The 22785-nt window shown below is 42.8% G+C and overlaps 2 protein-coding genes across 2 annotated transcripts in view; both read right to left on the bottom strand.

Annotated features, from left to right (window-relative positions):
• Positions 1-1340: 1340 nt before the first annotated feature.
• On the bottom strand, positions 1341-16813 carry ect2 (epithelial cell transforming 2). The gene is made up of 25 exons (XM_042339261.1): positions 16684-16813; positions 14313-14389; positions 13835-14017; positions 13041-13127; positions 12606-12713; positions 12326-12399; positions 11491-11621; positions 11007-11119; positions 10391-10453; positions 10075-10291; positions 8937-9761; positions 8221-8357; positions 7689-7808; positions 7067-7135; positions 6833-6943; positions 5878-5974; positions 5420-5501; positions 5215-5293; positions 4595-4714; positions 4085-4223; positions 3556-3710; positions 3112-3219; positions 2878-3021; positions 2056-2376; positions 1341-1382 (listed from the first exon to the last, which is right to left on the bottom strand). The coding sequence occupies exons 1-24, from the start codon at positions 16811-16813 to the stop codon at positions 2071-2073; spliced, it is 3675 nt and encodes a 1224-aa protein (XP_042195195.1). The 3' UTR covers positions 1341-1382; positions 2056-2070.
• A 2761-nt stretch (positions 16814-19574) lies between these two features.
• LOC103173673 overlaps positions 19575-22785 on the bottom strand; it is a 3972-nt gene continuing 761 nt past the window's right edge. The window contains exons 2-3 of the mRNA XM_042339273.1: positions 20949-21138; positions 19575-20513 (exon numbers count right to left, since the gene is read on the bottom strand). Coding sequence (XP_042195207.1) covers positions 19815-20513; positions 20949-21138 — 889 coding nt within the window. The 3' untranslated portion in view covers positions 19575-19814. The remainder of the gene's footprint in view (positions 20514-20948; positions 21139-22785) is intronic.

The following is a 22785-nucleotide window of genomic DNA, read 5'->3' as shown; positions in this document are numbered from 1 at the left end:
GAAACAGAACCATATAAAAGTAATTTACAATCATAAGTAATTCAGCATATCCTTCACTTAGCAGCTCAAAATGTTTCTTCTGCTGGGAGAGCGAGTCAGAATAGTATCTTGATGACAAGGTAATGTAGATGTTGGAAATCAACATTTACGATACAACAGTACAAGATTTTTTGCAAAGAACTAAGAAAGTGCAGACACAAAGATATACTCTGGAGTAGAAGTGATTGATCATGCAGCTACCTCAGGGACAAGATGTTCAACTATAAAAACCTCCCAATATACAAAAATACCATGGTATGGTTACTTTTATGCAAAGAAACGGAATCCAAAAAATAACAAAGATTCAAAATATAAACTTCATTTTTTAAAAAAATACATACTACATACTACAAAGGCTACAGCAATAGATTTGCAATTTTCTAGAGATTAACTTTACAATTTATTCTTAATGAATCCTAAATTACCATAGCAATCAACTAATCAGAACCTAATTTAAATCCACTGATTTCTGAAGGTTTGGGAATAAGATTGTCTCTGTAGTAATTAGATACTCACCCACATTAGCCAGAATATTCAAATTATATCAAAACTGCTACTTCAACTTTTATAGTTTTGTTAATAACACTTGAATAAATTGACTAAAGAATACTGTAACAAAGAATGAAAGTTTTGAACTATTTAGGCAGCTAACCGTGTATTAGAATATCTAGCTCGGATATTCTGAGATAAGAAACAAACATGCTGGTTTCTAGCATTGCTGTTGGAATAAAAATAGGGATTCCCTCCAGTAACTGGAAATAGGTCATGCAGATCCCGGTTAACACTGCTCCAAGGCAGTCTATTCTCTGGCGTACTTCAGATTACAGGAAGGAATTCTCAGTTACAACACAATTCTTATTAAGAAATCGAGCTTGAAATTAGTGTTCAGCATTCATGGTTATAAACTATCCACAAGGCTACAGACTTCAATTACCTCACGGCTGTTTACATGAGAAGATAGACTGAGTCAGCTTAATTAGTGTGTAGTAAAAGCACACATTCGATACAAGCACTATGTTTCATTAAAAGGTAATACAATAAATAACGGATACTAGAATCAAAATGCAAAACAGAAGCAGGTAGAGAAACAGCATCAGGAACAGAAACAAATCCATCAGTTCTCTGTACTCATGAAATGACATTTGATATATCATTTCAAGCTAATGAGCACATTTAAAACTTTACAATGATTATATCGTGGACAGACATACAAAAATCTTCCATGGATGGGTAACCATCCAAAGTTTGTATTTCTATATTAGATGAGTTGTTGATCGACTGAAAGTGTGGTATCTTTTTTCAAACATTGCCGGCAGACTCACCAATGAAGGAGATTGCACTCCCTGTTCAAGAAAAGAGAAGTCAGTACACACACGTAACAAAGCAGACATATCAAATACAAGCTTTGAGGGGCAAACAAGCATGCTTTATAGTGAAAAACTAGGTAAGATTCTTTCATTCCAAGTTTGGGAACAAATTATCTCAAAAGTGACAACTGCTTTCCGGCTGGCTAAAGATTAAAATTACTGTTAAATTGTCAATGCTTGTGCAAGATTTTGCTTGCAAAAACTTGCATTTAGTGTGCAAGATCACCATGTTCAATGATTACCTTAAAGGACTTAAAAATATAATTGAAAGGAGCAAATATTTATTGGTACATGCCTGCAGTTACCTTATTATCTACCTACAGAATAAAATTAAGCAAAACACAAAAGCCTCAACCTACATTTCTACTGAAGGACAGTGTCCAAACTCAAGACTGTACAATCAGAATATCCTGAGGATTTAAAGTAGCTATACTTGGAAAGAAAGAATGTTACACTTCATGAACTTCTAATGAGAAAAATTTGTGATGGTAGGAATTATTTCCCCTTGTACATGTTTAAAGCCACCAAAATAATAATCCCTCACCAAATATTAGTTTCAACCTCCTGTTAAATCCCAAATTCCAGGCATTAGGTGAGAAGGAATACCAGACACAAAAAAGTGATTGATGTGACTAGACATTTGGCTCACTTTAAGTTCAGTGCTTTAAATGCCTTGTTTTTGAATGCTGAAGTCGAGAGAGAGCTTAGCCTTCTGTTCATCAGAAACTTTCATAGCAGGTAAAGCAAAGAAACTGCATAGGCTCTGGAGGCTGTTGGAGGCATCAGAGCTACAAGAATCACTGTCCACACTGAGATAGGTAAAGGGGCGACTTGGTGAAGGAGGACACAGATTATTTCGAGGTCTGGAGCTAACTGGTGCACCATCCATGGAGTTAGAGCGCTGCACATTTACACACTTAGATGATGTCATCAAGCTATTTAGATGAACTGAAGATGAAGAACGAGAAATCTAGAGTGGGAGAAATACTACTTAATTACTATCAAATTCAACTGATTATAAAACAAATTATTGTAAAACAGGACCAACCTAGATCATACTGAAATAGCTCAAAGCGCTTCCCTACTAATTACTGTCAATTAAGGGACCATTTTTGTAAGCTAACCTTGCAGCATTTTGCACCAGCAAGGTCTGACAACCAACCACAAGGTAAATAACTAATCTAGAGAAATATTGGTTTGGGATCTACCTGATCAGGACTTCATTACCAGCAATGAACATTCTACAGGTATGCACTGGAACGTCAACGTAGACTTAAGTTCAACACAGGGCTTAAACCCTCTTAAACTCTCCTGTACGGTGCCAGGCTGAAAGTGGTAAGTCAAAGCTCTCAATGCCACCCCTCTTAAGATGATTCCTCTGGAAAGACCATGTTAGTCACTGTATATTCATACCACAACAGCAGTATTAACTAACTGCTCCAATGAGGATTATACAAATGCTTGTTCTTACCGCTAATGATGCCGTGCTGGCTAAACGGCTGCCTATGTAATTTACGTTGGCCGATGGAATCTTTCCATCTGGAGTGCTGTGGGCCATTAAGGCTTGCTGTAGTACTCTCTTAGGTGTCTTCGTAAACGAGAATGCTCTTGTAACCTAGACAAACAGCAAGAACAAATTAAACTTTTAAATCCGGTTTTAATCTGTACCAAAGCAAGCAATGTAGAGAAGAAATCTTGGCTTTACCTTCTTTGAGGTCTTCTTGAGTGCCCTCGATGCTCTGCTAAATGTACTATCCATGTCCTTAGTGTTGATCTCCAGAGATTCTGGGTCTGTTTTTAAAATAATATTTTCCTACAAGGAAAATAAGTTTGTGTTAACTAGTATAGTTGATTTGAGATCACCTTAAAGAACAGTGACAATCCTGCCTCAATCAGTGGACTTAATGAAGTGCAGAGGATCAAATGATGCCACTCTTTAGGCACTGTATCCTTCCCAAATGATGTTTGTGTGAGTCTGCAAAATGCAAACACTGGAACAGGTCAATAATGTAGAAAAGCAAAAGAATGGGTTGATAGGACTACCCACTAACATGCCACTTAAAAAAACCATAAAGCAAAAATATCAAAAGAACCTGTATGAACTTTTTATTTAAAAAACACTTGCAGTCGTACTCCTTTAGAAACTTACTGCATCGGCTTTGCAAATGGTGTTTGCTACATGCCGACAGAGCAGCCTTAACCAGTCACTCTTCTGAGGTTCTTCCACTATTAACTGAAAACTGAAGATCAGGTTTGACTGTTCTGTTGGAGGTCGAACCACCAGGGCAAAAGCACTCTGGCAATCTGTAACAGAGGAAACCAGGACCAATTCATCATTTCAGAACTTAAATTATTAAACTTCATAACATGAAACGAAAAAGGCTTACATTTCAAGCTGAACCGTTAGGATGTACTTCAAAGAACACCTTTTCCTGGGTGGTATAAATGAACACATTTACTGATCTCCATGTTATGCTTAAATATGCTATGTTATTCTCAATATTAAACAAATGCATCAGAAGATTTGTACAACCCATACTGAACTTCCAAATATAAATAAAATGGGGCTTTACAAACAGAGAAATTGGATTTTGCAGAGACTAAAGGACAGGTTGCATATAATTCAGATTGAGTATCTGAAAAACAAGGTTTAGAAAGTAATTCAAGTCTTTACTGACCTTCAGTCTCCTTAATATCCAGTACCCTTTTGATCTGGGAAAGTGGCATAAGAACAATGTGCTTGAGAGAAGCAGAAGGGCGTGTGGACCCATGGGGGCTCTTGAAAGAACTGACTGCTTTATGGCGCTTTCTTGCAACCTGAAACAAAGAAATTCATGGCAAAGTCAAATGACATGAAGTCAAAAATAATGAATGTGAAAGATTTAATACCTTGAGAGCAAAATATAGATTGGTAGGAGAATTCAATCTTTTCTCTATTCTGCAGGAGGGTACACATAAACCAATCTAAAAGTTTATTGTTGGAATTTTTCATATTATAGAGACCATTATAAAAGAAATTGAATAGAATTGATTTAACTTTCCAGAGCATTCAGCAGTTATCTCGCTACTAAATATCTTGAGGTAAGTGTTGGTTACTGTAATGTGCATAGTTGGCATTTTAATTGAGCAAAATTATATATGCAACAAATGACACTCAGAGCATTCTCAAGGCTCATCTGTAAACCTACCTCCAGACAGTCATTAAATAAGAATAAAGTGACTTGTTCACCCCGGTCACACAACTCATCACTGAGTACAATTGTTTCCACTCGCTGGACAAGGCTCCGATGAGATGACAATAAGTTAGCCTACATTTTAAAAAAAGGCAAAGGAAGAAAGTTATTAGTGACCACACTATGGTTGGAAAGCTTAAATAAGGAAATTTAAAGATCCACAGTAATGAGATACCAATACATGTTAAAGTATCAGCTGATAGTTTGCCATCGAAACTAACAATCATGGGAAATTAAATCTAAGGACTAAAAGAACAAGATTTTGTAAGCTCTTCTTACGAATCAGTGTTGTATTACATATTCAGGTGAAATGCTACTGCTTGGAATCCCAACCACACTGTTTGAAGTAATATAATAATAAATAATCCTTGCATTTGATAGTGCTTTTCACATCTGCGAGATGGTGCAAAGCGTCTCAAAGCGCTTCACAGGATATACTGTAAAGTGAATTGACTGTATATTTTGTTGGCGAAACGCGATAGCCAATTGCGCACAGCAACGTCCCACGAACAGTTGAGTGACCAAATTGTTATTGTATTTAGTTATTCACATTCAGAATTTCTGCCAATACTTACGGGGCAGCCATCTACTTCATAGACAACATCAAAGATTTGTCGCTGACCTTCAGTTTTCCTTTTGTCTTCATTGATATGCCTAAAAGGAATTAAATAAACGCTTATTACGCTATAACTGATGACTTTGTTTTAAGGGTTGACATTGTATTATATTTAAGTGCTCATCAACAATGGCTGGTTTATCATTCTATTTAAGTCAGCTTACGTCATGACTTCCTTTAGTGATTCAATAGCTTTTTCCAATGTTACTTTGTCAGGATTTGTATCTGCAGTATGTTTTCGAAGATCTGGAAAATAAAGTTTTTTTTTAAAAAAAGCACATAAACTCTGCTGGCTTTTCTGGGGATAATAATCACTTAAAAAAAAATTGGTTACTAAATCTGACTATTTGTGAGACACTGGTGTGTGCAATTGACTGCAGCGTTTCGCCCACAATATATAATCACTACACTTTACAGTATATTCTGTGAAGCGCTTTGAGACATTTCGAAGATACAATAAAGCGCTATATCAAATTCAAGGATATTATAGCCTACTGAAATATAAGAGAATCAAAAATGGAGAAAATCAGGGCTCTGAATAGACCCTATAAACACACTGAATGAAAGCTAATTAACATTTTTGTAAGAAGCCTTTTAGCTTTAAAATACAGATTCCCGTTACCATTCAAGAGCAAGGCAACACTCGGCAACCTTTGCACAGGACGTATAAGCAGCTCAGCCAGACTTTGGCGACCACATTCAGGTTTAGCCTGATTAATCTGTTAAGAAAAAAAAGATAGGCAAAAGAAAAGGCAAAAAAATAATCTACTTAATTTTCAATCTGCAGTCATTTTAAATCAAGACTAATATAAGGTCCTGCACTTCACACGCAGATGGTACAATATTGTGCTGTGGCACTGTACTAGAATATCAACTTAGTTCCATTGGGAGAAGTGGGGAAAAAAAGGGGACAAGTTCTATTGATTCTTCACACCTCAGCGATCCTGATCCACATTGTGTGAATCAGGGAAGCTTATCTGAAGTCAGATAACTGCTTGCAGCCAAGGGAAGATTGGATGGGGAGTTTCCATCAGGCCGGTGTTAGCATTTCCTCTAATCTATAAGACCCCAAGCTGTCTCCCAGCAGCTCTGTGTTCCGTTTTCTGATACCCCCTCCCCTCAACTCCAGTTTTAAAGCCTGAGCCATATTTGGTGTTTCTTCCAGCAGGTTTTGCATCCCTTGACCAAAGACAAGAAGTCATCCCCAATTTCATGTCATCCAGACATCACTCCTGACATCAGATACTGTCATGTTAACAATGGCCTCTCCCACTTCCCTTTCAAAAAGCAGACTAGAAGACAAAGTTACTGGCCACCTTTGCAATGGTCATTTCATTTACTGACTCATTATCTAAACTACAACAAAAAATATTTTAATGTTGCAGCAAAAGAAAAAAACATACTTATATCCTAGAAGGACTGAATTTGGAAGCAGCCTCAAATTATAAAGCACAGCTGTACAACAAAATTGGTGTCAAAGATGGCATTGATCTCGAGTATTCATACCATTAAAAATTAAAAGTACCATACATACCTCTTAAACTAGAATATGCAAAAGCTTTACTAAAAGTCTGTACCTTCAAAAAGGCATGGAACCTTGGCTTTTGCTTTTCACACTTCACAATAGTCTCTTTACTCATTTCAAAGAAGTTCACAAATGTTGGGTAGGTCTTCACCAATTCCTTAGACTAAATCAAAAGCAAACAAACAAAAAAACTTTCATTCCATATTAAGTACTAAGAATTATAGTTTTGCAACAAATATCTCCAAATATATAATTTGGATTAAATTTCAGAAATCTCAATACTTACATATCGTAGAACAATGTTGCCTATACTATGGTTTTCTGACCAGTTGATCATAAGTTCTTCAAGATCAGCCTATGGGTTTTTAAAAAACAAAATACAGAAGTTGCAATAGATTTCAGAAAGTGCTATAAAAGTTAAGATTACTGATGTCCAAACATGCCCTTCATTATTTCCATAATTTATCCTCTAATTGGAATTCCTGTACAGTAATCAAACACTGTCCTTTTCCAAACCCATCCGCTACAACCTTAGAACCATATTTTCTTCATTCCAACACTCTCTCCACTTTCACTGACAGAGTCACTATATATTTGACTGAAAATTGGTTCTTCTTTGAATTGACATATGAGATGACCATTTACAGTAGCTCAAGAATTTCCCAAAGCTTGACCAGATTGAACCCAGAGACAAATGTTAATACCTTGGACGTCTCCTGAAGCTAAAGCGAGTATACTTGAGATCTGGCCAGCAGATAAAAAAAAAGTACTTGCCCTGATTTCAAGAGACACAAATGTTATTTAGTTTCCAGAAGTCATAACTCATCAACGTGGAGTTCAATCGCCTTCAAATTTGCCAGAAATGGATATCCAAGCTGTAATGTATTCTATTACAATGTTTCACTGACCTTCATTTTTGTGTGCACGTCTAAAATATCTGGAATACTGCCAAAGATGGTTTTTATTTCTTCCTGTGCAAGAATAGGTCCTCCAAGCTGCTCCTCCGTCTCCAAAGGAACTTTAAATAACTGAAACCATTAAAAGATTAGATTGTTTGACAACTAAAAAGCAATCAAGTCCACTTACAAATTAAATAAATAAAACTTTTATGTAGTTTTCAATTTCTTGTCTCCATTTCTGTACCAAGCAAGGTAGAGTTGATTGCCTGTACTAATACTGGATCACTGCTAACACTGGGGTATAAAATTTGGAGCAAAAGAGTCCTGCAGAAATATGCGTGTCCATGTGTTTATCTGTAATTAAAGTTTGACTCTACAGGGTCAACAAATTTATGGGGGTAAAACCGTAGTAAAATATTGAAGGGAAAAAAATGACTCTACTATGTTTTATACAGTTAGAAGACCATTCCTGCATAAAATCTCTTAAAGGAAGAGTGCAGGGTCTAAATTAAACCCATGCTGTATTGAATAATGACCTTACCTGAATGATGGTTGTTAAAATATTGACATAGTTGCTCTCCGTCTGGTACAGTTCCATGGCAACCTGCCACCGTGCAGATTGCTTGGCATGAGTTCCCAATAAATATTTCAAATTTTTTTNGCTGGACTTCGGCGTTTCTAGAATAAATACAAGGTTTGATTTTATTGGTGAATACAGGAGAACCCACTAGAGAGTCCGTTGTTACATTATGACTCATAGTTGGGGTGTGGAGTCCACCATTCACAAACCCGACAAACATCCAAAATACATGCATTGACTTTGTCAGCGCTTGGTAGCCCAAAATGGTACTCTCTGGTCATAAAGTCATTTTCGGTGGTGGAACCTAGTCAATAGTTTTGACTTCTTGAGCTCCAGCCATCATCAGTGTTTTGTACACACACTGAAACGTTGACTAGAAATTGCAACTGGTTAGGATTATAAGGACTCCTACCACCATTTTATAACCATGCTCCATTGTATTACGCAAAGGAGGAATATTATTTTCTACTGTTCTCCTCACCTCCCCACAAGCAAAACATGAAGTTCCACTTTATTCAGCAACATAACTGAAAACGCTCAAGTTTTAACACTGAAGCTTATGCTTCACTAAGCACAGCAAACAAACAGATTACACCTTCATGGATTGCTTTGTATTGGATACCATTATAAAATAATTACATGAGTTTGGAGGAATCTATATTAATGGACATCCCTACCTGAAGCATAAATTGTACTGACATCCCAAAGGTTAATAAAACTTTTAGCCATAGAACATTCAGAGACTGAGGACATTTCTAGGGAAGATGAGTCTTCAGTCATAGCATTTAGTTCGAATTCCATGCTACCCTGAAAGTTTTCCTGCATTTGATCCTCGAGAAACTTTGTCTCCAACTCCTTTGGTGCCTCGTTAACCACATTAGACAGTGGACTAACATTTTGCTGGAACATAAGATCCTCATCTTTATCTTGAGTATCATCATGGCTTGGAAGCATCTTTTCCAGAGCACAACATACAGTGTCCACATGTCTGACAGAACCATTCTGTTGAAAGCCTGTCATCAATTCGAGATCAAGCAATCGCGATACATCAGTAAGCCTATTAGCATGTGCAAAGTTGTTCTCTGCATGATTGTCCTGACATAAAGTTTCTTCATCGATCTGAATAGCCAAGGCTTCTGTTGGGCAGACAGAAGCTTCTAAATCACTTACTACGGTATTATCCAAGGCAGTGCTTGCCACAGTAATTTGGGAGATTTCTCCCATTTCCATTGCATTCCTAACCTGAAGTGTGTCTTCAAACTGCTTCCCCTCTGGACTGCTACTCAAGAAGCTCATTGTGTAACTATCAGATTCTTCATGCTTTTGCTGAAAAAATTCTAGAAAATTGCCATGTTCTATTTCTGACTTGTTATCATCAATAAGGCTGCCAGATTGCTTTCCTGGTTTGTGCCATCTCTGAGCTTTCCACTTCTGTAAATGCTTGCCAACCTGCTGCTGTCTATTCTTTCTATGCCTCATCACTAGTTTGGTCACTGCATTCTCTGAAAGACAAACAAGCAAATATCTGCCAGATTTGAGCAGTAATACATTGGAAGTTTTCGCTTTAAATGTCCATATATTCATTCTGAATATTAATATCTTATCTTCAAATCTAGGGCTTTAATCAAGGATGCATTCTCCTACTTGGTGAACTTAAGGAGCTTAACACAAAACTCATCTTTTTAAAAATCTGATGCATTATTTAACAACAACTTGGATTTATATAGCGCCCTCCACGCCGGACGGCATCACAGAGCGCTTCGATATAATGGATATAACAATTTATGACATCTTAATTCCATTGACTTAACCAACCTCCACAAGATTCTGGAGTGTTAGAGATATCCAGTAAAGATCCCATTGAAATGGAAGCCTCTGCTGATGGTCGTTTCCGCGGTGGGAAAGGTGAAAGATTGTCAGTCTCTCTCGTAAGCTGAGCCAATGTGTCTCGCAAACGTCGTCTTTTACGTGTACTATTTGGTGTGTTCAGTGAAAGCAAAGACACAGACTTCTTAAGGGCTGGACTTTCTGACTGTAATTCAAAAAGGAAAGGATCATTTTAGCCATGCGCATCTTTGGAGGAAAACATTAATTTGGTCAGAGTTAAATTGGTTAATTTGGTTTGAATTACCTCTTGAAACAAATACATGGACTCTCCAGCTCTGGCATCCATCTGTATACTTCCCCAAAACCACTAAAATTAAGGGGAAAAAAAGAATTTTATTCTATAAACATTTAAGTAGTAAAAACATTAATGTTACAAAGCTACTATATATTATAAAGATAACAATATAAAAATAAAATATTACATATAAAAAAGGATTATCATCACTATTCACATTGGTGATTCCATGTAACTTCTAAAACAGTACTAAAAACAACTGGATCTTCATTGCTGTGGAACAGGAGTAGGCCATTCGTCCCTTCGAGCCTGCCCCGCCATTCAGTCATGGCTGATCTTCTAATCTAACTCCAGCTAATACCCTGACCCTGCCTTATCCCCATATCCCTTAATCCCTTTTGCAATAAGAAATCTATCTACCACAAGAATGCTAGGACTCAAATATCCACCACAAATTCTCAATGCAATGCCTCTGGCCTCAGATCTACCATTGAAAAGGATTGCCAACAGGAAAAGTTACAGGACCAGAAGAACATCCAAGTTATCTCTTGGTCAAATTATGTTAGCCCTGCAGCCAAGGAATTGTTGGAATCCATTACACCGTTAAATTGAAAATGCTTCTCACCTCCTGTTTCACAATGAACAGTTTTTGGGATAGATCAAGGGGCAACTGTTTCACTGTATTCTCAACCACCAAGTGCGTGCACTTTTCATCACCAAGAGGCAGGTACCTTCCTCCTGGAAAAAAAATAAGATGCCAATTTTCTTTTATATTCATTATTCAATTGTTAATTTCTAATATAAATCAGCTACTTTACAAATTAAATTTATTCTACATTAGATTACTCAGAATTTAGTAAACAAAATGGACTATCCTTTATGGGGATAACCTCCTCCTCATTTGGAATTGCCAGTGAGCAAACCAGTTTCATAAGGTGAAAAATATTGACATTTCTATGGTAATCAGAAGATGCAGGAAGAAGTCAAATGACTGAAAAAAGTATTTGTCAGTAATTAACTTCATTTTGACAACAACTTCCTTTATCTTGTGGAGAACTATTCAAAATTGAGCATAATGGCAAGTATTTTCTCTTGTGCCCAATACAGACCTTGCATTTCTGTCATTTCCTCCATACTTCTCATTTCTTCATCCGAGAACCCAATGAAGCTCAGCGTGCAGTCGTGGAAAGGGAGGACTTTGAACCCATTTTGAAACTCGGCACCTGCAGCATGGAATCCACTGTAACACAAAAATGAAAAGACCATAATAAGGTTACATTGATCGAGTTAAAGTTACACAGAATATAGATAAATTGTATATACATTTCAGTTGGGTGTAAGCTTCTAAATTTGGTGCACTAAGCTAAAGGCTATCTTTGGCTTAAAATACTTATAAAGTACCCTTTGTTACGTGCGTTTTATGGGGACAGAAAAGCTAAATTCAGTAATACGATGTAAAGCCCATTTTTTTTTTTTACTTTGGACGCTACCCTTAGGAATATGACAATATGGCAATTTATCTGCTCCCACTTTAACATACACTGAAAGTTTGGGTTTCTTCTCTGTCTACTCTGATCAGAAAAGATAAGTTAACTCAACTGGTGCCTGCTACTTTTGGTCATGTATACAAAAAAATGACCCTTCTCTGAAACCCCAAGTAGATGTTACGCAACATTTTGTTTTAAAATAAATGCGTGCAATTGGCTGCCGCGTTTCACCCAAATATATACAGTCAATTCACTTTACAGGATATTGTGTGAAGCACTTTAAGATGTCTAGAAGATATGAAAAGCGCAATATCAAATGCAAGGATTATTAAATGGTAGAATTGTTTTTCAAGTCTCAATCCAAATGCATCACATTACATTGAAAGTATTTACATTATAATAGTCAGCAAGATGTGCACATAAAAGAAACTATGCGAAAATCAACCCAAATGCTCACAATTCATTTCTGTTCTCCCAAGCTTTGCAAATCCATTCTTCTTTCATGATTGGTGTACCCATGCTCACAGCGATCTGAAAACAAAGGATATCCAAAGAATACATTACAGATATCCCAGGCATTCGTTTATTTTTTGTGTTTTTTTAAAAGGTTTTGGGGTTTCCAAACACAAATGTTTATTATATAAACATTAAAATATCTTTAAACTGCATCACTACTTGAATTTGGAGATTAAAAATTATTTTTAACAAGAATGGGAGGAAATTGGGTAAACACTTACCCTGAATTTGTCACTTTGAGTAGACTTTGCAACAAGATGCGTAACTTTCCCAGTGTATTCTTTACGGATGGTTCCTCCCATATGATGGACCAGGGTAACAAGACTAAGCTGCGAGTGAAAATAAAAGCAAGTTAAAAGGAACTTTGCTCTTGAAATTAACTCCTGCACCCGGGCTACAACAAGGAAGAGGCAATGCATTTTCAGAGGTTCTATTGAAAACAAATCTCACCGTGCAAAAAGCTACTTATATATTTTCTTGACAATTCATTCTTGATTCATTGTTTTTTATGAAAATGCCAGACTTTAAATATTTTCATAAATTCATGTAGAGGTTGGAAAAGTCCCTCACATCCATAGCTATCCAAATACAATGTCTTCTACTTAATATATAATATTGACAAAAACGGGTTAAATGATGTAGAACTTTTATCTTACCAACTTCTCCTTCCTGAATCCTGTGAAGCACAAGACGAGATTCAGCATGCCTGTGCAGTACAGCGGCCGCGATGTGAAAGGCAAAGGCTTCAGGAAAATAGGGAGAAAAATAATAGAAAATAGAGCAAGAAGCTTAATTACAACATTTTAATAGACTGCTAAATTACCATATCGGAATAGTCATAATGCTAACTCCCATATACAACATACAACCAAAAACAAATAATAATAATAATATCAGATAACAGATATTAAATTCAGTTCTCAGGATGCCAAGAAGTTTTTTTTAATATAAAAATAAGGGTAGGAATTAATTGATCACCAAATACAGCGCCTTATCAACTGGTAAAAATCCGAAAGAAGATTATCATGGCTGAAAAATGTTATCTTTTGTTATTGTAGAACAATGAGCTAGATGGTCTCCACTCTAAATTCACACTTAGCTTTATACCAAGATTTTAAACAGGAATAAATTGTAGCTATAATTTGATTTGACAGACCTAATCTGCAATTCCATAAAAGATACAAAACCCTGCTGAAAGGTCAAAACAAAGGGTTAGCACAAGCATGTGCTCTAGATCAGAATTTGACATCCAAATACTCCTCTTGATTCAACAGCTTTTTTAAAAAAATGTGCCAATCCTGCAACTTTTAGAAATCTAAAATGTTATCAACCAGTTAATATTTTATCTTGTCCCAATTATATGCCTCTCCCAATTTAAAATGAATACGTCAAGGTTTACAATTATCACATGGTTTGAAACACCGAAGGTTCTGTTGAGATCCATCCCTACCTCTCCTTTCTGAGCACAGTGAAGCACAACAGGAGGTCCCAGGATTCTACCATCAGTCTTGCGCAAGGTGTCATAAATTTGACCTTCGAATTCCCCCAAGACATAAAGTGTCTCAAATTCAGCGTTTTCTTCATGCCCAAAATCTTCTGCTCCTTCTGACTTAATGAAGGAAATCTTCAATTCCTAATTTGTTGTAAAAACCAAAGAAAATATCAGAACCACAATTGTTTTCCCTCGTATTTGCTATATACAAAGCAGAAATATCAGCAGCAAGTGATGCAATAAAAAATTCCTTTAGTTAAAAAGATGCATCCTTTTCACCCACCATTATTGTTGCTCTTATTAACATTGTTAATGACAAAAAATGTTGCAAAAGTAACTGGGGTGGCTGAGGATGATTACATTTAAATGAACCCTAAATACAAATCATGCTTTAAACATCAAAAAAAATATTTTAGTCTTCAGTCTGAAATATTACCTGCAAAGCTTGTAGAAGATCTTCATTCTTTCCAGTTTCTCCAGCCAAAACAACTCTAGTTTCAATCGGAGGTACATCTGTGAAAAAGAAAACAAAGCTTACAAACATTTGTACTCCTTTCAATGATCGCTCTGATTTATGCCAGGGTATGATCCTAAAGCGCGACCCAATACCTCACTAAAGTGTGCATTCTAGAATAGGTTAGATTACATAACAAGTGACAGGAGTTCATTTGGTCTTTAGAAGCATCACAGTTAAGTGTGATCCCATCCCATCTCAATATCGCGTGAACCTTCCAGCAGAGGTTACTGAATAGTCATCAGGACTATAAAGAGATAACTGTATTTTTCCTTTCCCAGTTAGAGGTGCTGAGGCAACTTAAGGCATATCCAACCATCACTCTCATCAAAACCAATTGATTCAGCAGAACGTGGATCAAAGTTGGGATCCTCCAGGTCTGCAAAACTGAGTTTCACATAGGACTGATTTGATATGTGATTAAGCTCATACTTTAAAGCTATATGAAACCAAGTACTTGTGTAACATAAATAAAAGCAATCTTGGTTGATTCAATGTGTACTACTTGCTTGTGGATTTAAATACAAGAACTGAGAAAAACTTCATCAGTGAATAATAATAATCCTTGCATTTGATATAGAACCTTATCAAGTCTTGAGACATCTCAAAGCAACATTTTATAAATATTTTAGTTTAAAGAGAAACAATGTTATATTTGTGTGTTGATTTTTACTTTGCAAATGCTTTCAAACATAAAATGGATTTACTTGTATCTAAAGCATAAATAAAATGTTGTGCCCTGGGATACATTTCAGTAAAGTACAAGAGATATTTGTACCAACAAAGTGAATTGACTGTATATTTGTGGGTGAAATATTACATTCCATAATAAATAATCCCTCCAAAACAAAAAATAATAAATTGGTTATTTTTAATCCACGACTGTTTGTGGGACATTGCTGTGCGCAATTGGCTGCCGCGTTCGCCCACAAATATACGGTCAATTCACTTTACAGCATATTCTGTGAAGCGCTGTGAGACGTCTCGAAGACGTGAAAAGCGCTATATCAAATGCAAGGGTTATTATTATATGCTATACTACAATAAAGTACTTTAGAAAACAAGCAAAAAAAGCTTAAAAATCAAGAACAGCAAACTATCCCAATTTGAAAAGAAAACTATATATTTATTTTATTAGTTTGACTTCCAAATCTGCCCTTTATTATAAGATCAACGGTCTGCAATTTCCAGTGAATTTTTATCACTCCCAAGGCTGTGACCCAAACAAGACAAAAATCTTTGCATTTGAAGCAATGCAGAAGCTACGATCATAGAATTGTACAGCACAGGAGGAGGCCATTCGGCCCATCGCGTCTGTGCTGCTCTTTGAAAAGAGCTTCCAAATCAACCCCACTCCCCCGCTCTCTCCCCATAGCCCTGATCAACCCCACTCCCCCGCGCTCTCCCCATAGCCCTGATCAACCCCACTCCCCCACTCTCTCCCCATAGCCCTGATCAACCCCACTCCCCCACTCTCTCCCCATAGCCCTGATCAACCCCACTCCCCCGCTCTCTCCCCATAGCCCTGATCAACCCCACTCCCCCGCTCTCTCCCCATAGCCCTGATCAACCCCACTCCCCCACTCTCTCCCCATAGCCCTGATCAACCCCACTCCCCGCTCTCTCCCCATAGCCCTGATCAACCCCACTCCCCCACTCTCTCCCCATAGCCCTGATCAACCCCACTCCCCCGCTCTCTCCCCATAGCCCTGATCAACCCCACTCCCCCGCTCTCTCCCCATAGCCCTGATCAACCCCACTCCCCCACTCTCTCCCCATAGCCCTGATCAACCCCACTCCCCCCCCATATCCCTGCTCCTCCCCAACTAATTATCTGCTTCTCTCTTAAAAGTTGTGGTGGTATCGGCTCCCCCAGGCCTCTCAGGCGACGGCGACGACGCTTGCAGTTGATTTGCGGGGACCCATTTGCGGGAGGAGTCGCATTCGGGGGGGGAGGGGGGGAGAGGGGGGCATCAATGGGCAGCTTTGTTCGGGAAACACCAACACTTGTTGCACTCGCACTGCAGAGCGAGGCCGCGCTCCCTCCCTCCCCCTCTGCCCACACAGGTGCTGCACTGAGTTAACTGCAAACCTGGGGGGGGGACAGGTGGGGGAAGGGGGGGGGGGACAGGTGGGGGAGAGGGGGGGGGGACAGGTGGGGGAGAGGGGGGGGACAGGTGGGGGAGAGGGGGGGGGGACAGGTGGGGGAGAGGGGGGGGACAGGTGGGGGAGAGGGGGGGGGGGGGGGAGGGGGGGACAGGTGGGGGAGAGGGGGGAAAGATTGAGGGGTTACCTTCAACGATGCCCGAAACTCTGCCGGAGAACAGGAGCTCCCTGGAGGCGTCGGCCAGTCTCGAATCGAAGCCGGAGGAATCGGCCAGGAAACTCCTGGCGGCGGCGGCGGCGGCGCCGGTCTCCGCCATCGGCGGGGAAGGGGGAAAAGATGAGGTGAAAGGGAAAAAAAAATAACGGGGCCGGTAACCTACCCCGGGGCGGGGGCGGGAGGGCTTTCACCCCACGTTTAACGGCTCCGGGGTCAGGGAGAGATGAGGTACACCGTTAAAAAAAAACGCGGCGGTAAAGATGGCGGCGGCGGACGCCTCCTCCTCCTCCTCCGCCACACGGACGGCTCCTCGCCGACCAGCGACGGTTGGCGCTCGGGCGCGCGGGAGACGGCTTTCAAACCCCACCCCTCCCCCCTTCTCCTCCTCCTCCTCCTCCCCCCTCGGGCGCGAGCTGCCGACCCGCCAACGGCCACCGCGATTCAAACCGCCGCTCAGCCGGCGTCACCCGGCCTCCGATTGGTCACCCGCACCTCCGGTCCCCGCCCACCGAGGGGTGGGACGTGACCCCGGCCGCGAGCGCTGATTGGTCAATCCGCGCAGGTATGAGCCGAAGCGTTTGGTTGGTTGGTTGGTTTGCGGGTCGGGTGTGAACCGCCCTCGTTGATTGGATCCATTCGGGGCCTCATTTTTTTTTGGCAGCGGAGGGCGGAGCCAGCTGCTGATTGGTCCGTTTCTAAGGCAACCGGAAAAGCGCGGGAGGGAGCGGACGCGGGGGATTGACGGACTGATTGATAAAAAAAAAGAACAATGACCTCAACTTCCTGCGGGTTGTGGGCCCACGTGGCGCCCACCAGCAGGTGGCGGCTCTGAGGCCGGGGGTGGGGTGGGGGGGGAGTGGGGGGGTCTGTGGGCCCCACTGTCACTGTCCTGTCCTTAGGCTCGAGAGCGCTTCGCGCCAGACACCGCAACGCGTAGTGACTGTGTATCTTGCGGGCGGAACGCGGCGAGACATGTCCCCCCCCTCCGCCCCCCCGCACACGCGCAGCCACGTCCCCCCCGCACACGCGCAGCCACGTCCCCCCCCGCACACACGCGCAGCCATGTTCCCCCCCGCACACACGCGCACACAGCCACGTCCCCCCCGCACACAGCCACGTCCCCCCCCCGCACACACACAGCCACGTCCCCCCCGCACACAGCCACGTCCCCCCCCCGCACACAGTCACGTCCCCCCCCGCACACGCGCAGCCACGTCCCCCCCCGCACACAGCCACGTCCCCCCCGCACACACAGCCACGTCCCCCCCCGCACACACGCGCACACAGCCACGTCCCCCCCCGCACACAGCCACGTCCCCCCCCCGCACACACAGCCACGTCCCCCCCGCACACAGCCACGTCCCCCCCCCGCACACACAGCCACGTCCCCCCCCGCACACACGCGCACACAGCCACGTCCCCCCCGCACACAGCCACGTCCCCCCCCCGCACACACAGCCACGTCCCCCCCCCGCACACACGCGCACACAGCCACGTCCCCCCCGCACACAGTCACGTCCCCCCCCCCGCACACACAGCCACGTCCCCCCCCGCACACAGCCACGTCCCCCCCCGCACACAGCCACGTCCCCCCCGCACACACGCAGCCACGTCCCCCCCCCGCACACACAGCCACGTCCCCCCCCCGCACACACGCGCACACAGCCACGTCCCCCCCCCGCACACGCCAGCCACGTCCCCCCCCCACACGCGCGCGCACACGGACGCGCAGATTGCGTGGATTGCAGTGACCGGATTATTACTGTTCTTGTTTTTGCCAAAAACCAAAGGCTTCGCCCCACACACAAACGTGCGGTCAATTCGCTTTACGGTATATTCTGTGAAGCTCTTTGAGACGTCGAGAAGACGTGATGAGAGGCGCTGTATCAAATGCCAGGATTATTACTATTACTATTATTATTATTACTACCCCACCCCCAGAAAAGCCACCCACCGGACCACTGACACCCGGGTTCCTACTTACTTACTGCCGCGAGAACAGAGTTTTTTTTCCCCTCATTATTAAAACCGAATGTGAATGACGAACGCACTCTCCCGACCGTAAGTCTTAAATGCTGCACCGTTTGGCTGATTGTACGCATCAAACAACGAGAGTTTAATTTTAAAGCTACTTGTACATTACCAACAAAAAATGCTCACTGAGCTTTTTGGCAAACCCATCAACAGTGAACGGCAACGTTTTGCAAAGGTACATTTTTAAGTCTGTTTTATTTTCTGGTTTCCGTGAAGGTTGTGAACAATCCGTTTGCAAATCTTTCTACTGGAGAGAGAAGTACGGTGTGAACAAAAACGTCTTAAAAAAAAACACCCTAAAATATCATAATTTCTTCACCGAGACTTATGAGGCATTGTAAATGGTATCACGACTCTTTGGTCACCCTGTAGTTTGGCTGCGTGCTCATTTCAGGGTTAAAATATACAAGAATTTATTCCTCTCCTGTACATTTTCACCCTGTGAACCAATGAATTGACTCACGAAACTGACCCCTTTGAAGACGATCAAATCTAACTTCAACAACCAAGACCACGGAGGGCTCTGGAGGTGAGGACCGGCATCTTGAACTGTATCCTCTGTGTGATGGGAAGCCAATGGAGTCGGGCGAGGACGGGGGCAATTGGAGTCACGGAGCCCGGTGCGGGAGCGGACACGGGCTGCAGAGTTCTGAATGATCTGCAGCCTACGGAGGGAGGCGTTGGGGATGTTTGCACAGTCAACCCTGGATGCTATGAAGGCGTGTGTGAGGGTTTCGACGGCCTGCGGTGTGAGGCAGTGTCGGAGCCGGGCGAGGTTGCGGGGATGGGGGAAGGCAGAGCGAGCGGGTCGCGACGCAGCTGTGGGGTGGAAAGGATAGTTAAGGGTCTTGTTGACGTTCAACTGGAGAAGGTTAGCCCTCATCCACCTTCAACAGGACTCAGCCGGCACCTGGACTGGTACATAGACATCTTTGTAAGGTATTAAATGCTGAAAAACCAATGCCGCACATTTTCAATCCATTTTTCTTTTAAGTGCGAAGGTCATTTCTGATTAAACAACCAAACGGTTGTTAAATAAGCATTTTGGTTTCGTGCGGGCGTGTGCCTTACTGTGCAATACCTGTCTGCTCGTCTGTCTTGATATTTTTCCGTAGCTGGTTAATAATTTTGTTGAGCTGGTCAATTTTCTGATTTTTTCTTTTCAGCTTTTGCTGCAAGACTCTGAATTTTTGCCTTTGCTCCTTGTTTTTCTTCTTCTCCCAAGCAAGCTTCCTTTCCAAAGTTTGCCGGATTATATCGGGGTAAGGGCTCATGAAATAACTGTGGTCCTGAGGAAACACCGTTTCCGGCAAATCGTTTGGAGAAAGGGCAGTCTCAGAGGAAAGCTGTACTCCTTCTGAAGAACACAGAGGTGCAGTTGATTGGTGGGTCTGTGACTCAGGGATAAGTACCTCTGTGTATATCCAACCTGTTCCTTCCGACATTATCACTGCAGATGTTGGATCTAAAGGTGTAGTAAATAAACACGGCGTGAAAGGAACTTCCGAGATCTGAGGCAATTCTTTGGGGTTCAAGACCGCTGCTGCAGCGGCTAATTGAGCAAGCCGCCCAGTGTCGAGAGCCTCCGTGGTCCGCGGAGTTAGTTTGTCTGCAGTTCTAACTGACTGAGCTGTTTGGCTCAATGCGTCGCACGCTGAAACAGCCTCCGACGGCGAAGGTGACGACTGCAACGCTGACATTCCCTCACGGTGTCTGTTGTCAGCGCTCGAAGTGTTCAGCTTGTGTACCCTTCTGTCGCCTGCAGCCTGCGATCACGAGACGAAAAGAATACAAGTTCGCATATTTATCTTTTGTGTTGCGCCACACACGCTGACCTTTCACAGCAAGACAAATCCATGCATTATTTGTACAAATAAGAAGAATCCTCGCATTTGGTGCAGCGCCCCATCACGTCTTCGAGACGTCTCAAAGCGCTTCACGGGATATACTGTAAAGTGTAGCGACTGTGCGTTTGGTGGGAGAGAGGGGGAAGAAGGATGGATGAGAATGAGAACATTTGTATGTAAAAAAGTGGTTAAGCTACACTCCAAAATTAATGCCCCCCCCCCCCACCCCCTCCAAGCTATATGCTTTGATGAAAATGTGACAAGTTTTGCTCTCGAGGCCGATCAATAATATTATTATCGCCAATTCATTTACTGCAACGAGTGACAGACCGAGAACAACGTTCGAAGCTGTACCTTGTTCGCAGCCGGTGGAAATATGGTTGGGACAGAGCAAAGTTTCAGATGCCGTCTGTTGTTCCTCTTCTCGAAACAGTCTGTTGTGAAGTGATTGCTGCAGAGAGTCGCTCTGGGCGACGGTACCCAGTTTTCTCGCGCTGCCGCCGTCAGCCACTTTGCCATCAGGTCGGGTCTCGAGAGCGGGAATCTGTGGCCGCAGAAATCAAACACAAATTCGGATCGACGTAAAGCACTTTCAAAAACGCACACTCTCCCCCAGACGTGGAAACTTCAGGCGAACGTCATCTTAACTAACGCTCTCTTTGGGCAAAACGTCCAAAAGAACGATGCTGGATTACCGGGACAGCTTCCGTCACCGCATCCGCTCCACCGCATCTTCTTCTCGCTCATCATTTCAATGTCCATCATTAGCCCTTATGATTAGCCCTTGGTGGAGTCCTGTGGCTCAGTGGGTGGAGTCCTGTGGCTCAGTGGTTAGAGCACTCGCTTTGCAAGCGAGAGACCTGAGTTCAATTCCAGGCAGAGGGCGAAACCTTGGGCAAGTTTCCTTACTCCACACAGAGCCTAATAATAATCCTCCAAAACCAAAACAATAATAAATTGGTCATTTTCAACCCACGACTGTTTGTGGGACATTGCTGTGCGCAATTGGCTGCCGCGTTCGCCCACAAATATACAGTCAATTCACTTTACAGTGTGTTCCGTGAAGCGCTTTGGGACGTCCTCCCGACACGAAAAGCGCTATATCAAAGGATGCGAGGATTATTATTATTTAATTTTAATTTAATTTATTTAATTTTGAAGCGCGATTCAGCTCAGACATGACATGATCATTTTTTTTGGCTGTCTGACACAGCCAGAAGCCCATTGCTGGCTCAGGAGCCATCGTGGAATGCTATCCCGGACGGGAGAAACAGCCCTAAATTTGATGGGAGCTCTCACACACACAGTTAAAGGACTACTATTATTGTTGTTGCATTTCCGCGTCTGAACCCATTTCTAAGCAAAGTTGGGAGTCAATGTAGTGTAACCCAACAGGAAGTGTGGTGACCAACATGGGCACAGGAGGGAGGCCCTGAACACAAGGCTGCGGCCACTTGACATCCGAGCGAAAGGAGTTGTGGATTTGTCGGGAGGGAGAATACCTCCAACTGGGAAATAAAAAGAACATTATTTTTTAACCCCTCCCTCTCCCCCCCCCCCCCACCCCCTCAAAACACATTTTTTCTGATTTGTCGGAGGGGCTTTTTTCTCCAAAAAACAAGAGAAAAGGAAAAAAAAACAATCCACACAGTGAAGATGGTTCTGGTTCTGGACTCAAAGTTTCACAGAACTGTTAAACAAAACAGTGTGTGTGTGTGTGGGGGGGGGGGGGGGGGGGGGTGGGGGGGGGGGTGTGTGAGGGGGTGGGGGGGTGTGGGGGGTGTGTGTGTGTGAGGGGGTGGGGGGTGCGTGAGGGGGTGGGGGGGTGTGTGTGGGGGGTGTGTGGGGGGGGGGGGGGTGGTGTGAGGGTGTGTGTGAGGGGGTGTGTGGGGGGGGGGGGTGTGTGGGGGGGTGGGGGGGGGTGTGTGTGTGGGGGGGGGTGTGGGGGGTGTGTGTGGGGGGTGGGGGTGTGGGGGGTGTGTGAGGGTGTGTGGGGGGGGGTGTGTGAGGGGGTGGGGGTGTGTGGGGGGTGTGAGGGGGGTGTGGGGGGTGGGTGTGTGTGTGTGTGGGGTGTGTGGTGGGGGTGTGAGGGGTGTGTGAGGGTGTGTGTGTGGTGTGTGTGTGTGTGAGGGGGTGTGTGGGGGGGGTGGGGGGTGTGTGTGTGTGTGTGAGGGTGTGGGGGGAGGGGGGT

The sequence above is a fragment of the Callorhinchus milii genome, unplaced genomic scaffold (assembly GCF_018977255.1).
Source record: "Callorhinchus milii isolate IMCB2004 unplaced genomic scaffold, IMCB_Cmil_1.0 Scaffold11, whole genome shotgun sequence".
NCBI classification, from domain to species: Eukaryota; Metazoa; Chordata; class Chondrichthyes; order Chimaeriformes; family Callorhinchidae; genus Callorhinchus; species Callorhinchus milii.
Note: the sequence above shows the minus strand (reverse complement) of the source record. Positions and strands in the feature narration are given on the sequence as shown.